We start from the raw sequence: 23,777 nt of genomic DNA, 5'->3' as shown, positions 1-23,777 counted from the left end.
TAAAATATTTTCTTACATACTTTAAAAGTAAGGAGAAGTGAAGATTAACTAATTAAAGTTTTCCTTAAATACTACAAAATTTTCTCTGTACTTTGCTAGTACTGAAAAAGGGCAGGGCAACGATATGCAAATGCAGTCCGTCATTCCGACTGACAGACAGACAGAGAGACTGACAGGAAACGGGTCGCAGCTTCGTGGGCTCAGCTGGGTTAATTTCAGCCCAGGTTAACCCATGATGACACCGCCAACGAAACAAAGGCACGCCTCGGGCAGCAAAGAGATCCACTACTAGCAGGAACCAGAAACTAGGAACCAGAAGCCAGAACTCAGGAGCCGCATAAATGGCAACCTATTTTCCAAAGCCACGGCCGCATCTAATTTATGCCAAGAGCAATCGCAACTGCAAATGCCGCCTTATAAACGAGGTGAACTTTTCGCTTTGCCCAGAAGTTCAGAGGGCAATAAACTGCGCTGCTTGTTTATTGTTTAGTGGGTCTAGCAAATGAACCCAGAGGAAGTTTGAGTTTGAATGAGCTTAAAGGTGGGATTTGTTTTAATAAATGTGTGTGAAATTGTTGAATGTTTCTAATAAGATGAGGGTTTTCCTTTTTGATATATAATCTTAAATGGCATACCAAAAGATAAGGCACTTTTTGAAGAATTTACTTTCAATTTTCCCCCGTTTTTGAAGCATTATCTGATCTCTTTTCAATTGCATTCTATTCTCGAGTTCCCCAACCTCTTCCCCTCTCCAAAATCAACATTCAAAACGTTTTGCCAACTGTTTTGGACAAAGCGATTGTTAGGACAATCCCTATCCCTACTACCCTACCCTACTACCATGGCCAAAAAGGCCTCCAACTCCAACTCCACCCATCGGGAATACAAAACCTCCCGGCAAGTGTCACTTAAAGGCATATCGTTTGTTTTTTCTTCTTGCCCGAATTCTTTTTACCGAAACTGCAATTCGAGATATGCAGCCAACTTTTTTCTGCCAGTACCAAAACACTTTTCTTTCTTTCATTTCGGCTCTCTCGGTCCCTTCCAGCGCTTTCAATTTGTGTGTACATAAATTTCGAAATGGACTTCTCGTGTTGGGGCCCACGACAGAAACAGAAAAAAAAAAGAAAACAAGAAATGAGAAGAAGAATAAATAAAAAATGGAGAGGACGGGCGGAGAAAGCCAAAAAGAAATGGCGTGCGGAAACAAGTGGCCATGACTGCAGTAACAACAAGAACAACAACAACAGCGACAGCTGGAGATAGAGTTCCATGAGGAAACTGCATAAATAACGTAACAAAGACCCTGGACAAACGCCAATCGAAAGTTGCGTTTTGGTTGGGCTAAAATATTTACGAGGCTAGTTTTCAAAATTCCCACCAACAAATTTCCAAGTGCATAAATTCTGCCAAGGAATTTGAATATATTTAAAAACTGTAAAACTTCAAGAATGTGGGCCAAATTCTTAGCATTCGGTTCGGTTGTATAACTTAAAGCGTTGACCAAAAGGGCGAAGCTTTTCCTTTGATTGTGTGGCGATTTCCTTGGCCAATGGTGCATGAAATTACAGAGGGGAGCGCCCAATGGAAGGGGCGGTACTTGTGAGAACATGGAAGTGCTCACATAACCATGCAAAACACGACACTGAAAGGAAAGTCTTAAGTTCTTTCAATGTTTTGGGTTTGCTTTTAAGAATCTAATTTTTTGATAAACCTTTGCCACAATATCTAAAATCTTATTCATATATTGATTTATTTGACTAACTTCTAAGAAAGTTTTTGGCCTTTATCCCAGAAAGTATTTTTACAGTGTACCAAAGTTCAAATGTTAGAATCTTCATACCACATAAGACCTTGTCGCGTTCTGCTTGACTGGGAAAGGGTCCGCCTCAGAATGGAACTTGGCTCAACTAGGAGCAACTCAGAGCACTCGAAAGTCACACCAATAGCGATTGACTGGGTAACCGGAAGGTGTCCATCAGGCGTGACCCGAGAGGTGAGGAGAACTAGAGTAGTAAAGTCTCATAAAAACTAATATAATAAAAAGCAATCATATTATTCCGATTTCCACAGTTCAAATACTAATTGATAATATTTGTGATGGAATCGTATAACCGTCGCCATTCAATTTCTGACCATAAAGGGTGAAATCGGTCGTTAGCCCGCCCACATGACCGTTAAGTGTCTGGACAACCTGATTCCTGGAAAACCAACATATGCTTATATGAGATGGCTCTGTGGGCTCCAGTGTCATCATTACCATGACTAGGATTACGATTACTGTCATCGTCATGTCATCACAAACACACGCAGACTTAGCTAGCGTCTTTATGGCTTTTGGCGCTGAAATGATAAGGAAAGTTTTTGCAGAACATTTTCCCGGACCGAGAGCTTATGTCCATGCTGGAAACATATGGCATATTGCCAGGCGAAACATTTAATGGTCTGCAAAATGGCCGGGCCAGGGACATTAAAAGTTGCTTAACCTTCATTAGGCGCCCGATTCCGATGCTATGTCTGACAGCGAGATGAAATTTAATATGTGTCAGGTCCTGTCGGAGGACTTAATGCCCCATTTGTCCAGGGCCCGCCACTGCATCCAAATGATATGCCCAAAAAACAAAAAAAAAGTGAACAAATCACCGCAAGTTGTTGGCGTGGAGCTTTAATCAGCATATCAGGCTAAAGGAAAGGGCTGAAAATGGGGTATTAAGAGGGGGAGGAAGGCACAAGGACACTAGGCAGTCAAACTCAATTTCCAGCTTGTTTCACGGGACAACGACCACCGCCCCCCCCAACAACCCAACAGAGGCGCTAATGCGGCGACATGGCATTATCCTTCTTCCTTTCGCGACTACTTTCCCGAGTTTTCCGAGTAACCCGCGACCGCGACTGCACTCTCCTTGGGTATTTTGATAATCAAATTTGCACAAACAAGCGAGTGGCGTGAATTTGCCAACGCCACCGGAACAAGGACGAAACAAGGACCAAGGATAATAACGGTTGCGCTTCGTGCACTTGTGCAATTAGATTGGCAAAACTTCAGAAACTTTACTTTAAATTTCCCTAGCTATTGTTATCCCTTAAATACTTTTGAAAGTATTTAAAATTTAAGTTAAATAAAAAGGGAATTATGGCTACTTCTAACTGCAATTTAATGACTTGCTTTATTATGTGTTTTGAATCATTAACACATATTGGCATTCTCACTAAAAGAAAATGCTGAGGAATTTTAAAGATATTTTTATATAATTTAGAAGTCATTATGAAACTTCTACAGATTATAGTTTTAGATACGGTCAAACAGCCCATGATTTTGTAATTTCATGGTATTTCATTCGCATTCTTATAAAAGGTTGATGCACCATTCGCTAGTCTCTAGTAAAATCAGAATCAGAATGCAAATTGGTTTCTATTTTGTGGTCCTAGCAATCTTAGGAGTGGCATCTGCAAACTATGTAGTTGACTACCAGTATGGAGCGGCATTTTCAAACGTGAGAGTTGACTATCAGTATTTTCGGCAAGAGGATATTGAGGTTGATGCCAATCTGAGAACGGTGAGCAAATCCCTAAAATAAATACATATCATATATAGACATGGTTGTGACATATAGTCTTCTTCTCTGACAGCTGGACTTGGTCAGGAAATATGGTTATCCATCAGAGACTCACTTTGCGTACACCCTCGATGGCTATAAACTTAGTCTACACCGAATTCCAGCTCCCTCGGGTATACCCATTCTTTTGGTCCATGGTCTCATGTCCAGCTCAGCCTCTTGGGTGCAATTCGGTCCGTCCACTGGCCTGGCCTATCTCCTGTACCAGAAAGGTTACGATGTTTGGATGCTTAATACCAGGGGTAATATTTACTCCCAAGAACACAACGAGAAACGCATTGGGGATTCAAGCTACTGGGACTTTTCTTTTCACGATATCGGTCAGTATGATATACCCGCTGCCATCGATTACATCTTGGCGAAGACCAACAGGCTGGACCTCCAGTACATAGGACACTCACAGGGTTCCACCGCATTCTATGTGATGTGCAGTGAAAGACCCGAATACGCCGCCAAGGTCAAGCTCATGCAGTCCTTGTCGCCAGCAGTCTTTGTGAGAAATGCCATCAGCCCAGCCCTCAAGTTCCTGAGTGGGTTTAAAGGAGGCTTAAATGTGAGGTGTCCAAGCTGCTATATAGTATCATATATTATTAATTTTTATTTAACAGACAGTATTTAGTCTCCTGGGGGGCTACAAAATCACTCTACACAACAAGCTCATAGATATGTTTAGAAAAAACATTTGCTCTGCCAACCTAGTTACGAGTCGCATTTGTGCCATCTTTGAATTCGTGGTCTGCGGCTTTAATTGGCGGAACTTTAACCAGGTAGGCTAATTGATACCTATTAATGCTGAATTTTCTAATATAATTCTTATTTTTTCTTCTTATTTCTAGACACTCTCCGCCATCGTGGAAGGCCATGCCTCGCAGGGCGGCTCCGCTAAGCAGATCTATCACTATGCCCAAATGCTAGGCAGATCTATTTTCCAGCGCTACGATTACGGGTTGATTCTGAACAGAATTCGATACAAATCTTAACTATCCGCCCAGCTACAATCTCTCGCAGGTGAGCGGTAAGGTGGCTATCCACTATGGCGAAGGCGATTGGGTGGGATCAGAGTCCGATGCGGTCCAACTCCAGCAGAGTCTGCCCAACTGCATTGAAAACAGGAAAATAAATTCCCAGGCCTTCGCCCATTACGACTTCATAATCTCGAAGGACGTTCGACCACTGGTCTATACTAGAATCATTAACCTTTGCGATTCAAACCGTTAGATGTTTGAAAATTAAACCAAATAATTAATAATATGTGAAGTATTTAGTAACAAATTAATAAAGTTTGGCATTCACATAACTTCCACTTTGTTTGAAATTATTTATTTATTTTTGTCTGAAACGTTTTCTTCCTTGAACGTAAATCGGTTTACAAAAATCTACTCAACTAGGTTTTGTTTTTATAGAGCAGACCGTCCGCTATTTCTCAAAAATATAGAAACTTTCTTAATATTTTTCCTACAAAAGAAGAAGTTGTCTAAGTTTTCAAATTAAACAAGGGGAAACGCTATAGTCGAGTGCCGCTACCATCAGATACTCTTTACTGTTTTACACAAATTTAAAATATTCATTTTGCTAGTGGAAATTCCACAGGCGCCACCTATTGTCGGGGAAAGTATGTTGAGTAACTGATAGTGACGTCATCGCCCATGTTAGGCCTTATAACCTAAATTTCTTCATAAATAGCGAACTGATGTTCCGATTTGAATACTCTTTGGTAAATCGATAGATATTTACAGAAATAAGTTATACAAGGGGAAACCAAGGTATTCATAGTATTATTATAGACGCCACAGTTTTCCGCGGTTTGTGGGCGTTGGAATGGGCGTGGCCGGATGCAACTTCGTGGTTCCTAAGCAAAACTTTGTAGCTCTTATTGTTTTTGAGATTTCTGCATTTTCGGTTTTTCGGGTTTCGTGGGCGTTAGAGTGGGCGTGGCTTGATCGGAAAAAAAACAATTCGCATTGGGAGCATCATAAAAACCTACATGCTTAATCCGAACTTTCTATCACTTATAGTTACCGAGCTATCAGCTTTTCTAGAAAATGCGAAAGCCGTATTTTGAGCTTGGTGGGCGTATAGGTGGGTGTGGCTGGATAATAGTACCACTAAAAGATGTGCTGGCATCCAAAGATTATACATACTGAATTTCAGCTCTAATAGTTCGCGAGATTTCAGCGATTTTAGTTTTTCGTGATTTGTGTGCGTTAGAGTGGGCGTGGCCAAATGATGAAATAAACTTGGGCTGTCCCGGGACCTCAAGATTTGCTTGTTTTTTAAATTTGTATTTAATTAAATATATTTCCCAGCATTTTAAACCCATTTTTTTAGTTTTTTCAAGGCCGTTTATTTCTGTCTGTAACCTTTGTTAAATATATATTAAATAATGTAAATCCAGTATAAAAATCAGCTTAACTACGGTTTAAAACTCCACCCCTAGCATGACTTATTTAATTTCAAGGTATTTTACCATCAAACCTATATAAGGGGTATGCCTGATTTGCCCTCGAAAGTTATCATATAACCAAAATGACGATCGCATTAAGACCCGCGATCTGTGCTATCATCTTACTAGGTACAGTGGTACCCAGCAAGAGTCAGGACTGGAATCCGTTATTCCTTTCTTCGATGCAACGAACGGGAAATGCTAAACAATCTCAGTCCCTAGCTCAGGTAAGCACCACAATGAACTTAATTTAGAAGTTATCTTTAATATAACTTGAAAATCTATGGCCAGTCACAAGGAGTGTTGGAGTCACAACCTCGGTTGGTGTTAAAACCATTACAGGAAATCCCGCCGGACTATCATCCTAAGTTCGTGATATTTGGACCTAAGCAAAATCAACGGAATCCCGGATTAAGCGGTGAATCTCAGTTATTGGGAGTTCCTCTAACAAGGAATTCAGGATCTGAGGATATTGCTAAACAAATATCTGACGTACAAGACAGAATTGAAGAACTGAAGAGCCAGAGTTCTGCAAGTCCTATAGAATCAGAACAGGATAACCGGACCACTTCAGATTTACAGGACACTTTATTGCAATTGCAATCCCAATTAAGCTCCCAGTCATCAGGATCACAGTCCGAATTCGACTCACAGTCATCAGGATCACAGTCCCAGAGTCAGTCAGGGTCTCAGTATGTTCTTAAACAAATTTCTGACTTAGAACCAGAATTAGGGGACCTAAAGCCACAAAGCTCAGAGCAGACTAGTCTGTTTTCTACCCCGTTGAATCCCGAACCTAAGCTCACATCAGATCTACAGTCCACGTTATTCCAAGTTCGATCCCAATTGGCCTCACAGCCCTCAGAAGAGGGATTGGTTCCTTCCCCGTTGAATACCGAACTTAAGTCCACTTTATTGGAGTTGCAATCGCAAATGGACTCAGAACCCTTAGGAGGAGCACAGTCACAAATACAGTCCGAATCAAGCTCACAGCTTGGATCAAGATCCGATTCCCAGGTTCAGTCTAACAAACAAGTTTCTGACTTAGGAGAACCATTAGAGGAGCCTCAAAACTCTTACGGGTTTAATGAGCTTCCTGTCCCGTTGGAACCCGAAGCTCAGCCCACTTCAGATTTACAGTCCACTTTATTGGAAACGCAATCCCAATTGGACTCACAGCGGTCAGAAAATGGAGTGCCTCCTGATCCTGAACTTAAATCCACTTTATTGGAGTTGCAATCGCAAATTGAATCACAGCCTTTAGGGTCCGAATCGAGCTCACAGTCATCAGGGTCCCAGCCACAAGATCAGGTTCCCGACTTACAAATACCATTAGAGGAACAAAAGGGGAACCCTTTAAGGGTTAGACAACTCCCTAACCCGTTGGATCGCGATGCGAATTCCACTTCAGATTTGCAGTCTACGTTATTGCAGGTGCATTCTGAATTGAACTCACAACCCTCAGAAAATGGACCGTTGAGTCTCGAACCTAGGTCAGTTGTACAGTCTAATATATTGGAAGTGCTGTCGCAATTGAACTCTCAGTCGTCCGCATCGAACTCACAATCATCAGGATCACAGTTCCAATCTAACTCCCAAACGTCAGTATCACAGTCGAGCTCGCAGTCGATCTCACAGTCAAGCTCACAGCCGAACACACAGTCGAGCTCACAGGATCAGGTTTCCGGCTTAGAAAAAACATTAGATGAACAATATAGGAACTCCTTAGGGGTAAGACTGCTACCTAAACCGTTGGATCGCGATGCCAATTCCACTTCAGATTTGGAGTCTACGTTATTGCAACTGCATGCCGAATTGAACTCACTGCGCTCGGAAAACGGACAACTTCCTAATCCGTTGAATCCCGAATATAAGTCAGTTGTACAGTCCAATATATTGGAAGCGCTGTCCCAATTGTACTCTCAGACGTCGACCTCAGCAGGATCACAGTCCCAATCTAACTCCCAGTCGTCAGTATCACAGTCGAGCTCACAGTCGAAGTCACAGTCAAGCTCACAGTCATCAGGATCCCAGTCCCAGTCATCTGGATCGCAGTCCCAATTACAGTCCATATCGAGCTCACAGTCAGGATTACAGTCCACGCCTAACTCTCAGTCGGCAGGATTACAGGCCCGTTTACAGTTCAAATTGAACTCACAGCCATCAAGTTCACAGCCTCAAGTACTACCCCAAATCGCTAATTCGGACCCACGATTTCAGTTCAAATGGAACTCACAGCCTCAAGTTCTACTCCAAACCATTAATTCGGACCAGCTATCACAATCTTTGGGATCCCAGTCCCAGTCAGCGGGATCGCAATCCCAGTTACAGTCCGCATCGAGCTCTCAGTCATCAGGATCCCAGTCCCAGTCATCTGGATCGCAGTCCCAATTACAGTCCATATCGAGCTCATCAGCCAGGATACAGTCCCAGCCATCTGGATCAGAGTCCGCAGGATTACAGGCCTCGTTTACAGTTCAGGTTTAACCCATCCGCCCTCAACTTGCAGCTCGGCAGGACCCTAATCGACCGACGATTTCAGTTCAAATTGAACCCACAGCCATCAAGTTCACAGCCTCAACTACTACCCCAAATCATCAATTCGGACCCACGATTTCAGTTCAAATGGAACTCACAGCCTCAAGTTCTACTCCAAACCATTAGTTCGGACCAGCTATCACAATCTTTGGGATCCCAGTCCCAGTCATCTGGATCGCAATCCCAGTTACAGTCCGCATCGAGCTCTCAGTCATCAGGATCCCAGTCCCAGTCATCTGGATCGCAGTCCCAATTACAGTCCGCAACGAGCTCTCAGTCATCAGGATCCCAGTCCCAGTCATCTGGATCGCAGTCCCAATTACAGTCCATATCGAGCCCACAGTCAGGATTACAGTCCACGCCTAACTCGCAGTCGGCAGGATTACAGGCCCGTTTACAGTTCAAATTGAACCCACAGCCATCAAGTTCACAGCCTCAAGTACCCCTAATCGACCGACGATTTCAGTTCAAATGGAACTCACAGCCATCAAGTCCCTCAACTTCTACCCCAAACCATTAATTCGGACCCACGATTTCAGTTCAAATGGAACTCACAGCCTCAACTTCTAATTGGGATCCCCAGCTCCCACAATCGTTGGGATCCCAGTCCCAGTCATCTGGATCGCAGTCCCAATTACAGTCCGCATCGAGCTCTCAGTCATCAGGATCCCAGTCCCAGTCATCTGGATCGCAGTCCCAATTACAGTCCATATCGAGCTCACAGTCAGGATTACAGTCCACGCCCAACTCGCAGTCGGCAGGATTACAGGCCCGTTTACAGTTCAAATTGAACCCACAGCCATCAATATCACAGCCTCAACTACTACCCCAAATCATCAATTCGGACCCACGATTTCAGTTCAAATTGAACTCACAGCCATCAAGTTCACAGCCTCAACTACTACCCCAAATCATCAATTCGGACCCACGATTTCAGTTCAAATGGAACTCACAGCCTCAAGTTCTACTCCAAACCATTAATTCGGACCAGCTATCACAATCTTCGGGATCCCAGTCCCAGTCATCGGGATCGCAATCCCAATTACAGTCCGCATCGAGCTCTCAGTCATCAGGATCCCAGTCCCAGTCATCTGGATCGCAGTCCCAATTACAGTCCGCATCGAGCTCTCAGTCATCAGGATCCCAGTCCCAGTCATCTGGATCGCAATCCCAGTTACAGTCCGCAACGAGCTCTCAGTCATCAGGATCCCAGTCCCAGTCATCTGGATCGCAGTCCCAATTACAGTCTATATCGAGCTCACAGCCAGGTTTACAGTCCGCGCCCAACTCGCAGTCGGCAGGATTACAGGCCCGTTTACAGTTCAAATTGAACCCACAGCCATCAAGTTCACAGCCTCAAGTACCCCTAACCGACCGACGAATGCAGTTCAAATGGAACTCACAGCCTCAACTTCTACTCCAAACCATTAATTCGGACCAGCTATCACAATCTTCGGGATCCCAGTCCCAGTCATCTGGATCGCAGTCCCAATTACAGTCCGCAACGAGCTCTCAGTCATCAGGATCCCAGTCCCAGTCATCTGGATCGCAGTCCCAATTACAGTCCATATCGAGCTCACAGTCATCAGGATCAAAGTCCCAGTCATCTGGATCGCAGTCCCAATAACGCATCGAGCTCGAGTATCAGGATCCCAGGCCCAGTCATTACAGTTCAAATTGAACACACAGCCATCAAGTTCACAGCCTCAAGTACCCCTAACCGACCGACGATTTCAGTTCAAATTGAACCCACAGCCATCAAGTTCACAGCCTCAAGTACCCCTAACCGACCGACGAATGCAGTTCAAATGGAACTCACAGCCTCAACTTCTACTCCAAACCATTAGTTCGGACCAGCTATCACAATCTTCGGGATCCCAGTCCCAGTCAGCGGGATCGCAATCCCAGTTACAGTCCGCATCGAGCTCTCAGTCATCAGGATCCCAGTCCCAGTCATCTGGATCAGAGTCCCAATTACAGTCCAGTACAGCCTTAGTATCGAGCTCACAGTCGGCAGGATTACAGGCCCGACAGCTCAAAAACAAACCATCAGTTCAGCTCGGACCCCTAACCGGCCACGATTTCAGTTCAAATTGAACCCAGCCATTACAGCCTCAAATAACCACGATTTCAGTTCAAATTGAACCCACAGCCATCAAGTTCACAGCCTCAAGTACTACGCCAAATCGTTAATTCGGTCCCACGATTACATTTCAAATTGAACTCACAGCCTCAAGTACTACCCCAAATCGTTAATTCGGACCCACGATTTCAGTTCAAATTGAACTCACAGTCTCAACTATTACCCCAAATCTTTAAATCGGACCAGCGATCACAATATTCGGGATCACAGTCCTAGTCAAGCTCAAGCTCTCAAATGAATGCCAAAATTCAGGGTCAATTAAAGACACAATTATTAGGAACTCAGTCCGCCACGCCATCACTGATTAATCTACAGTCACCTCAAGCACAGATCCCATCCAATCCCAATCGCATGATAGCCGGTCAATTCCCTGCGAAAATCTTTGTTCCAACTCCAGCAGGCCCTACAATCATAAAAAAATTAAAAAGTATGAAACCGATCGTTTTTACTCCTGAGTACAAAATAGGAAAGTCCTCCGCTCCCCTCCTCCCACCACTGAACGGTAAGGTGGCTGTCCACTATGGCGAAGGCGAGTGGGTGGGATCAGAGTCCGATGCGGTCCAACTCCAGCACAGTCTGCCCAACTGCATTGAAAACAGGAAAATCAATTCCCAGGCCTTCGCCCATTACGACTTCATAATCTCGAAGGACGTTCGACCACTGGTCTATACTAGAATCATTAACCTTTGCGATTCAAACCGTTAGATGTTTGAAAATTAAACCAAATAATTAATAATATGTGAAGTATTTAGTAACAAATTAATAAAGTTTGGCATTCACATAACTTCCACTTTGTTTGAAATTATTTATTTATTTTTGTCTGAAACGTTTTCTTCCTTGAACGTAAATCGGTTTACAAAACTCTACTGAACTAGGTTTTGTTTTTATAGAGCAGACAGTCCGCTATTTCTCAAAAATATATAAACTTTCTTAATATTTTTCCTACAAAAGAAGAAGTTGTCTAAGTTTTCAAATTAAACAAGGGGAAACGCTATAGTCGAGTGCCGCGACTATAAGATACTCTTTACTGTTTTACACAAATTTAAAATATTCATTTTGCTAGTGGAAATTCCACAGGCGCCACCTATTGTCGGGGAAAGTATGTTGAGTAACTGATAGTGACGTCATCCCCCATGTTAGGCCTTATAACCTAAATTTCTTCATAAATAGCGAACTGATGTTCCGATTTGAATACTCTTTGGTAAATCGATAGATATTTACAGAAATAAGTTATACAAGGGGAAACCAAGGTATTCATAGTATTATTATAGACGCCACAGTTTTCCGCGGTTTGTGGGCGTTGGAATGGGCGTGGCCGGATGCAACTTCGTGGTTCCTAAGCAAAACTTTTTAGCTCTTATTGTTTTTGAGATTTCTGCATTTTCGGTTTTTCGGGTTTCGTGGGCGTTAGAGCGGGCGTGGCTTGATCGGAAAAAAACAATTCGCATTGGGAGCATCATGAAAACGTACATGCTTAATCCGAACTTTCTATCACTTATAGTTACCGAGCTATCGGCTTTTCTAGAAAATGCGAAAGCCGTACTTTGAGCTTGGTGGGCGTATAGGTGGGTGTGGCTGGATAATAGTACCACTAAAAGATGTGCTGGCATTCAAAGATTATACATACTGAATTTCAGCTCTAATAGTTCGCGAGATTTCAGCGATTTTAGTTTTTCGTGATTTGTGTGCGTTAGAGTGGGCGTGGCAAAATGATGAAATAAACTTGGGCTGTCCCGGGACCTCAAGATTTGCTTGTTTTTAAAATTTGTATTTAATTAAATATATTTCCCAGCATTTTAAACCCATTTTTTAGTTTTTTCAAGGCCGATTATTTCTGTCTGTAACCTTTGTTAAATATATATTAAATAATGTAAATCCAGTATAAAAATCAGCTTAACTACGGTTTAAAACTCCACCCCTAGCATGACTTATTTAATTTCAAGGTATTTTACCATCAAACCTATATAAGGGGTATGCCTGATTTGCCCTCTAAAGTTATCATATAACCAAAATGACGATCGCATTAAGACCCGCGATCTGTGCTATCATCTTACTAGGTACAGTGATACCCAGCAAGAGTCAGGACTGGAATCCGTTATTCCTTTCTTCGATGCAACGAACGGGAAATGCTAAACAATCTCAGTCCCTAGCTCAGGTAAGCACCACAATGAACTTAATTTAGAAGTTATCTTTAATATAACTTGAAAATCTATGGCCAGTCACAAGGAGTGTTGGAGTCACAACCTCAGTTGGTGTTAAAACCATTACAGGAAATCCCGCCGGACTATCATCCTAAGTTCGTGATATTTGGACCTAAGCAAAATCAACGGAATCTCGGATTAAGCGGTGAATCTCAGTTATTGGGAGTTCCTCTAACAAGGAATTCAGGATCTGAGGATATTGCTAAACAAATATCTGACGTACAAGACAGAATTGAAGAACTGAAGAGCCAGAGTTCTGCAAGTCCTATAGAATCAGAACAGGATAACCGGACCACTTCAGATTTACAGGACACTTTATTGCAATTGCAATCCCAATTAAGCTCCCAGTCATCAGGATCACAGTCCGAATTCGACTCACAGTCATCAGGATCACAGTCAAAGAGGCAGTCAGGGTCTCAGTATGCTCTTAAACAAATTTCTGACTTAGAACCAGAATTAGGGGACCTAAAGCCACAAAGCTCAGAGCAGACTAGTCTGTTTTCTACCCCGTTGAATCCCGAACCTAAGCTCACATCAGATCTACAGTCCACGTTATTCCAAGTTCGATCCCAATTGGACTCACAGCCCCCAGAAGAAGGATTGGTTCCTGCCCCGTTGAATACCGAACTTAAGTCCACTTTACTGGAGTTGCAATCGCAAATGGACTCAGAACCCTTAGGAGGAGCACAGTCACAAATACTGTCCGAATCAAGCTCACAGCTTGGATCAAGATCCGATTCCCATGTTCAGTCAGGGTCTGAGTATAACAAAGAAGTTTCTGACCTAGGAGAACCATTAGAGGAGCCTCAAATCTCTTACGGGTATAATGAGCTTCCTGTCCCGTTGAAACCCGAAGCTCAGCCCACTTCAGACTTACAGTCCACTTTATTGGAAGTGCAATCCCAATTGGACTCACAGCCCTCAGAAAATGGAGTGCTTCCTACTCCGTTGAATCCTGAACTTAATTCTACTTTATTGGAGTTGCAATCGCAAATTGAATCAAAGCCTTTAGGGTCCGAATCGAGCTCACAGTCATCCGGGGGTGAGTCCCAATCGAGCTCACAGTCATCAGGGTCCCAGCCACAAGATCAGGTTCCCGACTTAGAAATACCATTAGAGGAACAAAAGGGGAACCCTTTAAGGGTTAGACAACTTCGCGATACGAATTCCACTTCAGATTTGCAGTCTACGTTATTGCAAGTGCATTCTGAATTGAACTCACAACCCTCAGAAAATGGACCGTTGAGTCTCGAACCTAGGTCAGTTGTACAGTCTAATATATTGGAAGTGCTGTCGCAATTGAACTCACAGTCGTCCGCATCGAACTCACAATCATCAGGATCAGAGTTCCAATCTAACTCCCAGTCGTCAGTATTACAGTCGAGCTCACAGTCGATCTCACAGTCAAGCTCACAGCCGAACACACAGTCGAGCTCACAGGACCAGGTTTCCGGCTTAGAAAAAACATTAGATGAACAAAAGAGGAACTCCTTAGGGGTAAGACTGCTACCTAAACCGTTGGATCGCGATGCCAATTCCACTTCAGATTTGGAGTCTACGTTATTGCAACTGCATGCCGAATTGAACTCACTGCGCTCGGAAAACGGACAACTTCCTAATCAGTTGAATCCCGAATATAAGTCAGTTGTACAGTCCAATATATTGGAAGCGCTGTCCCAATTGTACTCACAGACGTCGACCTCACAATCAGCAGGATCACAGTCCCAATCTAACTCCCAGTCGTCAGTATCACAGTCGAGCTCACAGTCGAAGTCACAGTCAAGCTCACAGACATCAGGATCCCAGTCCCAGTCATCTGGATCGCAATCCCAATTACAGTCCATATCGAGCTCACAGTCAGGATTACAGTCCGCGCCTAACTCGCAGTCGGCAGGATTACAGGCCCGTTTACAGTTTAAATTGAACACACAGCCATCAAGTTCACAGCCTCAACTACTACCCAAAATCGTTAATTCGGATCAACGATTTCAGTTCAAATTGAACCCACAGCCTCAACTACTACCCCAAATCTTTAAATCGGACCAGGGATCACAATCTTCGGGATCACAGTCCCAGTCAAGCTCAAGCTCTCAAATTAATGCCAAAATTCAGGGTCAATTAAAGACACAATTATTAGGAACACAGTCCGCCACGCCATCACTGATTAAGCTGCAGCCACCTCAAACACAGATCCCATCCAATCCCAATCGCATGATAGCCGGTCAATTCCCTGCGAAAATCTTTGTTCCAACACCAGCAGGCCCTACAATCAATAAAAAATTAAAAAGTATGAAACCCATCGTTTTTACTCCTGAGTACAAAATAGGTAGTCCTCCGCTCCCCTCCTCCCACCTCTTACCGAGTGGTATTTTGGTGGACTCCAACCTGACTACAGTAAGTAAGGATCTTCTCCTCAGTTCTCAAGTACATAGAACAACTTTTTATCTACAGTCACCTCAAGTACAGACCCAACTCCCTGTGAAAATGGTTGTTCCAACCTTAGCACGGCCCAGAATCATACAAGATTTAAAAAATATCAAACCCATCGTTTTTACTCCTGAGTACAAAATAGAAAGTCCTCCAAGCTACCTCTCACTGAATGATATTTTGGTTGACTCCAAGCTGGACACGGTTAAGTAGGAATCTCCTTCTCAGTTTCGACGTAAATATAAAGTATTTTCCAATCATAGAATAACCTGATTGAGAAGTATGGCTACCCGTCGGAGACACACTTCACGGACACCGACGATGGCTACCACCTCTGCTTGCATCGTATTCCGCGTCCTAATGGACCACCAATTTTATTGGTCCACGGACTGATGTCCAGTTCGGCCTCGTGGGTGGAATTGGGACCAAAGAACGGTCTGGCTTACATTCTTTACAGAAAGGGTTATGATGTCTGGATGCTGAACACCCGAGGTAACAAATACTCTCGGCAGAGCAATCGACGTCAGAAGCCGCGCAAGTACTGGGACTTCTCCTTTCACGAGATCGGTAAATACGATTTACCAGCAGCTATCGATCTCATCCTAAACCATACACATAAGCCGAAAATCCAATACATTGGACACTCGCAGGGCTCCACGGTTTTCTTTGTGATGTGCAGCGAAAGACCAAATTATGCCCATAAGGTGCAGCTCATGCAGGCTCTTTCACCGACAGTTTATCTGCGGGAAAACCGCAGTCCAGTGCTCAAGTTCCTCAGCATGTTCAAAGGAAAGTATGCGGTAAGTACAACTATAAAATAGTGTCTTACTTTTGGTTAATAGAAAAATGTATGGTGGGAAGGTGGGAATTTTTAGTAACTTCATAAACTTATGTCGTTTTCTTGATTTCTTTGTAGATGTTACTTAACCTACTAGGCGGCTACGAGATCTCTACAAAAACCAAGCTTATCGAACAGTTCAAGCAGCACATTTGCTCCGGCTCAGAGCTGGCTAGTCGTATTTGCGCCATCTTTGACTTTGTGGTCTGCGGATTTGACTGGAAGAGCTTCAATAAGGTGGGTTTAAGGATTTATCTATCAGATTTCTTTACAACTCTTGTATATTTTAGACGCTAACCCCCATTGTGGCTGCCCACGCCTCCCAAGGTGCCTCCGCCAAGCAACTCTATCACTACGCACAGCTGCATAATTTCAAGGACTTCCACCATTTCGACCATGGGGAGATTCTGAATCGCGTTCGCTACCAGTCCCCCAAACCACCAGTTTATAATATTTCCCAGGCACTGAGCAACGTGGTGATTCACCATGGACCAGGCGATTGGCTGGGTTCCGATTCCGATGTGATCCGCCTGCAGGAGCGTCTGCCTAATCTCGTCGAGAGCCGAAGGGTTCCCTATGACGGCTTCTCTCACTATGACTTTACGCTTTCGTCAGATGTCCGTCCGCTTGTCTACAGTCACGTCCTTCGACACTTGGCGAATATCCACCAGGGATAAACGTATTACTGGGTTTATAAGCTAAAGGAGCAAGTTCGTAGTTAACCAATTTTTAAAGGAAAACCAAATAAAGGTATATGTTTTATTGTTATGGTGTTACTTCAAAAATAGTAACATAATTTGATAACCAAGTCCAATCGATCATTAAACAGATTGCATAATGTTAAGCTTAAGCAGATGTTCTTAAACAGAAAAGCTTCGGTCTAAGTTGGCTAAAAACAAATAAAGAAAACTAAAATAGTAAAAAGCTTTTCAGAAAATTCCCTCACTCTTCATGTAACTGATAATGAAGTTTTCTCTTGGGAACTGGGCATTCAATTTACAGCCTGAGAGCCCTTTCCATCAGCATCACTCAACGGGGGAAAACAAGAAATCAATGCTTACGAGCAGCACAGAAAATTTGCATATCCCTGGGCCCCTGGGCGCTTCCATAAATTTCACATCCTGAATGCATACTTACACGCCGCGAGGCCAAGTTTTCAAATTAAGTTTGCAATCGAAATGAGGCGAAAGGAAGCCGGGACCAAAGCTTTAAATTGCTCACGTGTGTGACACATTTCTTTCGGCGGAGTCACGACAATCCCGAAAAACCGGAAGCGGAATCGCGAAATGTGAAAAATGCGCAGAGCAAACAAAAGATGGCCGAGGATGGTGCGACATGTTGGGGGAGGGTGATGTAGAACGTGTCGCTTAACTGCTCCACGTACGCAGCCCTAGGGTATGAAACCCAGCCACTACATCAGCCCCATCAGTGACAGTCTAGCTATTATCTATCGGGTTTTGTCTATTTTTTGGTTTTAGGATCATTTCTTGTTCATTTTTTGAAGTTTAGTGATGTAAGAAATATTCTTTTCCTGATTAACAAGAATGTTTTACTGAGATTTTCTCTTTAAAAGAGTCTTTAACGACGTTTTATCTGTCGGAATGTCATTTAATATGACAGTAACACGTCAGGCTAATAGTATTTTGTTTAGTATAAACATGCCACTTGGTGCCAGTTTGGTTAAGATTAAATGTTGTAACATTAAATAAAATAGATGGTAAACCATCTTCCTTTCTAGGTCTTTCTTTATACACATCAAAAGGGATAATTCATTATTTTAGTTTTCTGCCAGTATTTTTTATCATAAATTTAATCAGTTAATAAAAACAGAAGTTTTCTACAATAAATACTTTCCATAATAAGACTTTCACTGAATCATGATAATCCTTGAAAATATATAAGAATTTTATATAAATTTTATTACCAGCTCAGTCCTTTTAGCTATTTTCACTCATTCCAAGGTGACAGCTCTACTCCCCACATGGTAGGCCCTACTGGGAAGGGGGAATTTCCCACTGTAAGCCCAAAAGGCACGGTGTACGTGTGTTATTTAATGCTTATCTTTATCCTTTTCCCATTAGTGTTATTGATGTTGGCAGCGGGGAGCTCCTTGTCAACCTGTTCTCCAAAACTTCCCCACAGGTGGGCCATGCTCTCCAGCCCCGATAAACTTGCCCTCCGGCTAAGAGTTGACAATTGATGCCAAGGATACTCCAGCCAAATCACGCGGTAAACATTATTTTAATGTCCCCAGGCAGTCACATATGTACATATACATATATATATATATATATTCGAGTCGGCAGCTTTTCTCGCTTTGTTCCACATGCTGGGAATTTGCCTGGGAATGGAATGTTTAAAGCCCTGCCAACTCATTTCCCGGATTTTGCGTGTGTGCGTCAAGAGGACCCTTGGGGACAACCATGCTCAGGCTATCGAACAGGGTCGCGTCCTTGAAGGATTTCAGCTTTAAATACAAATAAATTTCTGGCAAAGCCAATAAGCAAGGGGAACATATGTGAAAGTGTTTGGCAAATGCTAATAAAATGATCTTAAAAGACATCTAAGGATATATAATAAATGGCATTCTTTAAGTGGTGACAACTCTAATTAATAAAATTGCCCCACACAGGCCAACAAAAATGCAGCTCTGGGTCTGCGAATGAAAATCTCGGCTGGCTTTGACAATTTCATTCTTCTTTCACAGACAAGACCGGAAAGTAGTCGTGTTTTGTTATGTAGCTTTCGACTGGTGGAGAAACCGTTCACACATTTTAAACACCGATTCCCAACAAATTCAAATGTTTTACCAACATTTCGTATTAGAATAGTAGCACAAAATATAAGAAGCGGTCGAAGAATTTTGCGCGACCCCAAGTGTATTGAGAAACCCCTTCTGATTTCAACGACCACCAGAGTTCTCTATTTTCTATGTAAAGCGACGAGCCAAAGAACTTTAAAAAAAAAAGAAGAAGCTGAGCAAGTACCATCATCGAAAAGCCTAATCAAAGGAGCAACGGAGGCGGACCAGATGTGCTAACCAATAAACGTGGCCAACAAACCAGTCCCAGAGGTGTCAAAAAGAAGTCATCAGCCAGAAGTCAGATTGAGATCCGAAAAGTTAACAGGACATGTTGTCCAACACTTATAAGATGCGTCCGCAGATGCATTTGCCCGTGTTTCATGAGGAGATCGCGATGCAGTGCGCCAGAAATATTGTGCGCGTGGCCTCGGCTATGCCGCAACCCCAGCCGCGTTGTCCAAATGGAGACATTGCCGTGCTTGTCGAGCTGCGCCGTGCCGATGAGCCGACCATATACCGGTACCAGGTAAATGTACCGTCCAATGGTTGGCCAGTCAATAATTCGCAAGAGGCGGTTGAAAGCAGTCAGCAGATGGTGCTGCCCGGAACCCTGGAGGCGCTGGGCTTTAAGCTACCTCAGCCAAAGCGACCCCCGTGTCCCATGCACGGACGCACAATTTCGGAGATTGCCAATGCCACCGAAAACTGGTCACCGAGCTCCCACTCCGGACCGGCTCCCTTGCTAATGACCCAGACTTCGATGCACACGGTAAATGGTCTAAGTAACCAGATTGGTATTACCTCTTTCTGCGAGCCCGTTTTGGCTACTGAAGTGCCGGATTCCCTTAAGGGCACACTTTATGGCCAGTCTCTACCAACAGCATCCCAGTCCACTGGCCTACTCGGACATCTGGGTGCAAGAAGAACCCCCAAGACGTCCTAGCAGGGAGCGATCTTCTTTTCGCCCACAGCTTTGTCTTGGCGAGAACAACGAATATATGTCCAACAAAGAGAAGAGACCAATCAATGGGTTAAAGGTGACTCCAAAACCTTCAGCACATGATTCTCGCCGAGTGGCCGAATTGTGCCTGGACAGCAATGGCGACTATGTGCCCAATGAGCTGCTGCAGCGTCAGCGTTTGAATACAACCCAGAATGGCATGAGAAGAGAACAGCAATACAATGTGGAGCAACAAGGCCAATCGCTTGTTAACAGGCTAAACGGTTATCAGACCGATGTCTCTGGTTATGCTTACAACAGGAAGGAGATTAGTAAACCAAAGAATGGCTACAACGATCAGCCGGTGGCCTATTCAGATCAAAGAAATATCCTGCGGCAAGTGCAGGGACATGGACCCAATCAAACCCATGGGCGTGTGGCGATGATAGAGCCACGTGTACGCCAGGAAGCACCCATAGAATCTCAGTCCAAGCCGAACTTGCCCAGTTTACCAGGTGAGATGAAGCCTCCGAGAAATGGATAATTGAAGTTGTCAGATTTTAGTCAGGATTCATTTTAAAAAAGTCAGAACAAACCAAATAACATAAAAACATAATTATTATTTATCTTTTTTTCTAAAAATAAACTAAAGTAAATACTTTGGTTTCATTTTTTATTATTTAACTAAATTTGTGATTAAATTTGCACTTTGAAAATAAGTAAAATTTGTATTATTATCAAGAAATTGTAAACTTTTTTTAATTTGTTAAAAATTTCTAAATAATTTTAACCACATCCTACAGATGTGCCGATGGCCTCAACATATCCCAAGGAGCTGCAGGCTCTCTTCCGCTGGAACTACTGCGCCCTGTGTCATACTGTCATGCGGACAGAGCGGAATGCGGTGGACCACTACTCGTCGCGAGCCCATGAACGTAGGATCAGCACCTGGCTGGTGCGCCAGAACGCCAATGGATATAATGTCCAGAAAGCGAATGCCACAAGCGATTTGGCAGGAGCGTTGCAATGCTTGCGAAGCGTCGGCCCGTTGGACTTCTACTGCGACCTCTGCGACCTCAAGCTGACCTCGTTGATGCATGCCCAGCAGCATTTCTTTGGGCGCCGCCACAGTATGGTGGCCCGCCAGATGATGAAGCCCAATGGAGAGGGCTACTATGATCGAGATGGCAAGTGGGTGCGTACGAATGCCAAGTTTATGATGTGCGATTTGTGCGAGGTGAGCATCACCTCGGAGACCCAGATGGCCATGCACATGGCTGGAGCTCGTCACCGAAGGCGTTTTCATACCGTTTACTCATCTGGATCCATCGAAGGCATGACACTGAGCGCGGATATGGGCATGGGTCGTGCGTCCATCGATGGCAGGCACATGTATCGGGTGGATGCGAATGGATCCCTGGCCCCTTTAAAGCCTTTGGGCCTGCAATTCTTTCAGGCCCCCCAGCCGTGTCCCATACCAGAACCTACGGCCGCCTTCTACTGCGAGGCATGCAACATCACGATGAATCACCTGAAGTCATTGAAGGAGCACGAGCAGGGACGCTTGCACCGCCGCAATGTAAAGAAGAGCCAGTCCTACTTCTATGAGTGACCTTTTGGCCTTTGCGGCCCAGACGGATTGGAAGGATGGAGGGCAGATATCTGGAATGAGAAAGCAGAATAAAACCGACAAAGGTATTAATTATTATATTAAATATATAAAATCTGAAGGCCGGACTTCTCCCGAGTACTCCCACTCACCGGCGAATCTTCTTGCTGTGCTGCGTGTTGCAATTTATTTTTGATCTAACTTCTTTTTATATGTTTTATAGTATTATAATAAAAATACCCAAAAAAATTGCAAGCCTGGCTAATATACAAAATGTTTTTTTTTTCTATATTTTTACTCTGAACTATGAATAAAGGTGTAAAATTTATTATCAAATCAACTATTTTTCTTCGATTTAACAATTAAAAATGTTTCTAAAATTTTAACCCTACCTAATTAACCATCGCCATAGTCCTTCACTTTGTATTTTTTACAATAAATTAATGTAAATATCTTTAAGCAACCGCAAACATTTTAATGTCCCATACTTCCATTTCGTTGCATACTTTTGGGCTGCCAGCGAATAACCGCCTGGCAACATGTTGCCGCAACCAACTATCTGCATCTGAAAATGAAAATGCATCTGGAGCTGGAGCATGGGTAACTATCAACACTTCCGGGCTTAATTAATGATGCGATCCACTCACTCCCACAACCATGGCACGGCAGAAATGTCTGGAATCTTTGCTTTTAATTGCCAGCCTGCTTATGCAGTGGCACGCTTCTCCGGCCGCTGGTTTTTGGTTTCCGCCAGACGGAAATGGCATAAAATCCAATGGAGCTGCCACTGTAGACTGCAGACAATGGGTGGCCATAAAAAGGAGTTATCGCTTGACAAATATCGGAGAGAGTGCCGCCAGACCGACCGAGCGACCGCACTGTCAGTCAGCAAGAGTCTAGACAAAACATGGCGCTAAATAAATAAATAGTAGCGCCATTCGAAAGACAAAAAAAAAACCCTCATTGACAACCACAAAAACGGAAAAGAGACTTCGCATAAAATTTATGGCCAATTTTTGCCAGGCTGTAACTTTGTTTTGGGCTTTTCAAGTTCGCCGCGTCGTGCAAGGTCAATGGCAATGGGTGGGCGGCGGCGGCGGCGTGTGAACTGTGGGCGTGGTCAACCAGACTACACACTCCTATCTACTGTATTTCTACCATTTTGCGTCTGGTTTTGCCGTCGGCAGAAGCTTCAAACATGTTTTCGCATAAATTAAACTTCTTATCTGGCTGTAAAACATTTGACGGCATTGTTGTTGTTGCACTTCACCCGATTGCAGTCCGGAAATGTGCATATAAGCAGCAACAATAAACACTGAATAAACAATAAAAACAGAAACAACAACAAGAAAAACAGCAATAGACACAGAGGAAAGGAAGGCGAATGGCGCAAAATATAAATAAATATTGGCGGGAAATGGACATTTTTATCGATGATACAGTTAATGATACAACCCTTGTCCAAATGTACCATCCATATGTGGCCCGATGACAGTCTGAATGGATTTAATATTCAAGGGTAAAGGAAGCTGAAGGCAGATGAGCTGCTGCTGAATAATAATTCGTTTTAAGTGTGTTTCCATTTAAATGAAATGGCAATATAATGAAGAAGCTGTACGTTTATGATAATTCTTAAATAATAAATATTTAAGAAATGCATTATTTTTAACAGCTATAGAGATAATGATTAAAAATAAACATAGTATGTAGGATAAACTTGCCAAAGACAAATCGGTTTGTTCTTTAAAACCTCCAAAAAAAAAAGTACACTTACTTAATGTTCAGCAATAAAATTCTATGTTTTATATTTTTCAAATTTTCCCTCACAACCATATAAACTGCGTTTCGAAACCCCTTAAATATTCGTTGAGTTTGTGTACAACTGTGTAAACAAATTAATTATGCAACTTTGTGGCTGAACAGACCGAACCCCTTTCGCTCATTTACCCTCCTGCCCAGTTAGTTGGTTTCGCTCAATAAAATATCCTTTCAACATATTTCAGCATAAACATTCGCATTTCCACGTTACCCTGCCTTTGGCCCCTCCCATGAGCCTGTTGGCAAATGGTCGCTTGAATCGCTCAGGCATAAGGAAATTTATGCGTGGCAAAACCAAAACTCCAACCGAAACCAAAATACATTCTCCAGGGCAAACTCTCGACTCTGGCGACTAATTTGCATTCGCATAGCCCACAGATATAGCAACACAACGGCTACA

The 23,777-nt window shown here is 43.3% G+C and overlaps 3 protein-coding genes across 3 annotated transcripts; all 3 read left to right on the top strand.

Moving 5' to 3' along the window:
• The first annotated feature begins 3,411 nt into the window (after positions 1 to 3,411).
• On the top strand, positions 3,412 to 4,914 carry LOC108110593 (lipase 3-like). Its single transcript, XM_017219691.2, is given in 5 exon segments — positions 3,412 to 3,557; positions 3,631 to 4,170; positions 4,226 to 4,384; positions 4,454 to 4,594; positions 4,596 to 4,914. Coding segments are annotated over 4 exon segments (951 nt in total). The 5' UTR covers positions 3,412 to 3,557; positions 3,631 to 3,759; the 3' UTR covers positions 4,836 to 4,914.
• A 1,229-nt stretch (positions 4,915 to 6,143) lies between these two features.
• On the top strand, positions 6,144 to 16,913 carry LOC108110457 (serine-rich adhesin for platelets-like). The gene is made up of 11 exons (XM_041819075.1): positions 6,144 to 6,287; positions 6,352 to 8,475; positions 8,765 to 9,037; positions 9,182 to 9,241; positions 9,614 to 10,200; positions 10,296 to 10,577; positions 14,001 to 15,336; positions 15,394 to 15,573; positions 15,633 to 16,169; positions 16,286 to 16,444; positions 16,498 to 16,913. The coding sequence occupies exons 1-11, from the start codon at positions 6,144 to 6,146 to the stop codon at positions 16,882 to 16,884; spliced, it is 6,069 nt and encodes a 2,022-aa protein (XP_041675009.1). The 3' UTR covers positions 16,885 to 16,913.
• A 2,028-nt stretch (positions 16,914 to 18,941) lies between these two features.
• LOC108110487 (zinc finger protein 346) lies at positions 18,942 to 21,802 on the top strand. The gene is given in 3 exon segments (XM_017219564.2): positions 18,942 to 19,854; positions 19,856 to 20,465; positions 20,754 to 21,802. Coding segments are annotated over 3 exon segments (1,935 nt in total). The 5' UTR covers positions 18,942 to 19,338; the 3' UTR covers positions 21,563 to 21,802.
• The last annotated feature ends 1,975 nt before the right edge of the window (positions 21,803 to 23,777 follow it).

Source organism: Drosophila eugracilis, unplaced genomic scaffold, assembly GCF_018153835.1.
Source record: "Drosophila eugracilis isolate 14026-0451.02 unplaced genomic scaffold, ASM1815383v1 contig_445, whole genome shotgun sequence".
Lineage (NCBI taxonomy): Eukaryota > Metazoa > Arthropoda > Insecta > Diptera > Drosophilidae > Drosophila > Drosophila eugracilis.
Note: the sequence above shows the minus strand (reverse complement) of the source record. Positions and strands in the feature narration are given on the sequence as shown.

Excerpts from the sequence above, each read along its gene's own strand:
- LOC108110457 (XM_041819075.1), top strand. The coding sequence starts at position 6,144 with ATGACGATCGCATTAAGACCCGCGATCTGTGCTATCATCTTACTAGGT. Across the intron at positions 9,038-9,181 it reads CATCAAGTTCACAGCCTCAA|CTCCCACAATCGTTGGGATC; the intron begins GTACCCCTAATC and ends TGGGATCCCCAG. Across the intron at positions 16,170-16,285 it reads TGTTCAAAGGAAAGTATGCG|ATGTTACTTAACCTACTAGG; the intron begins GTAAGTACAACT and ends ATTTCTTTGTAG.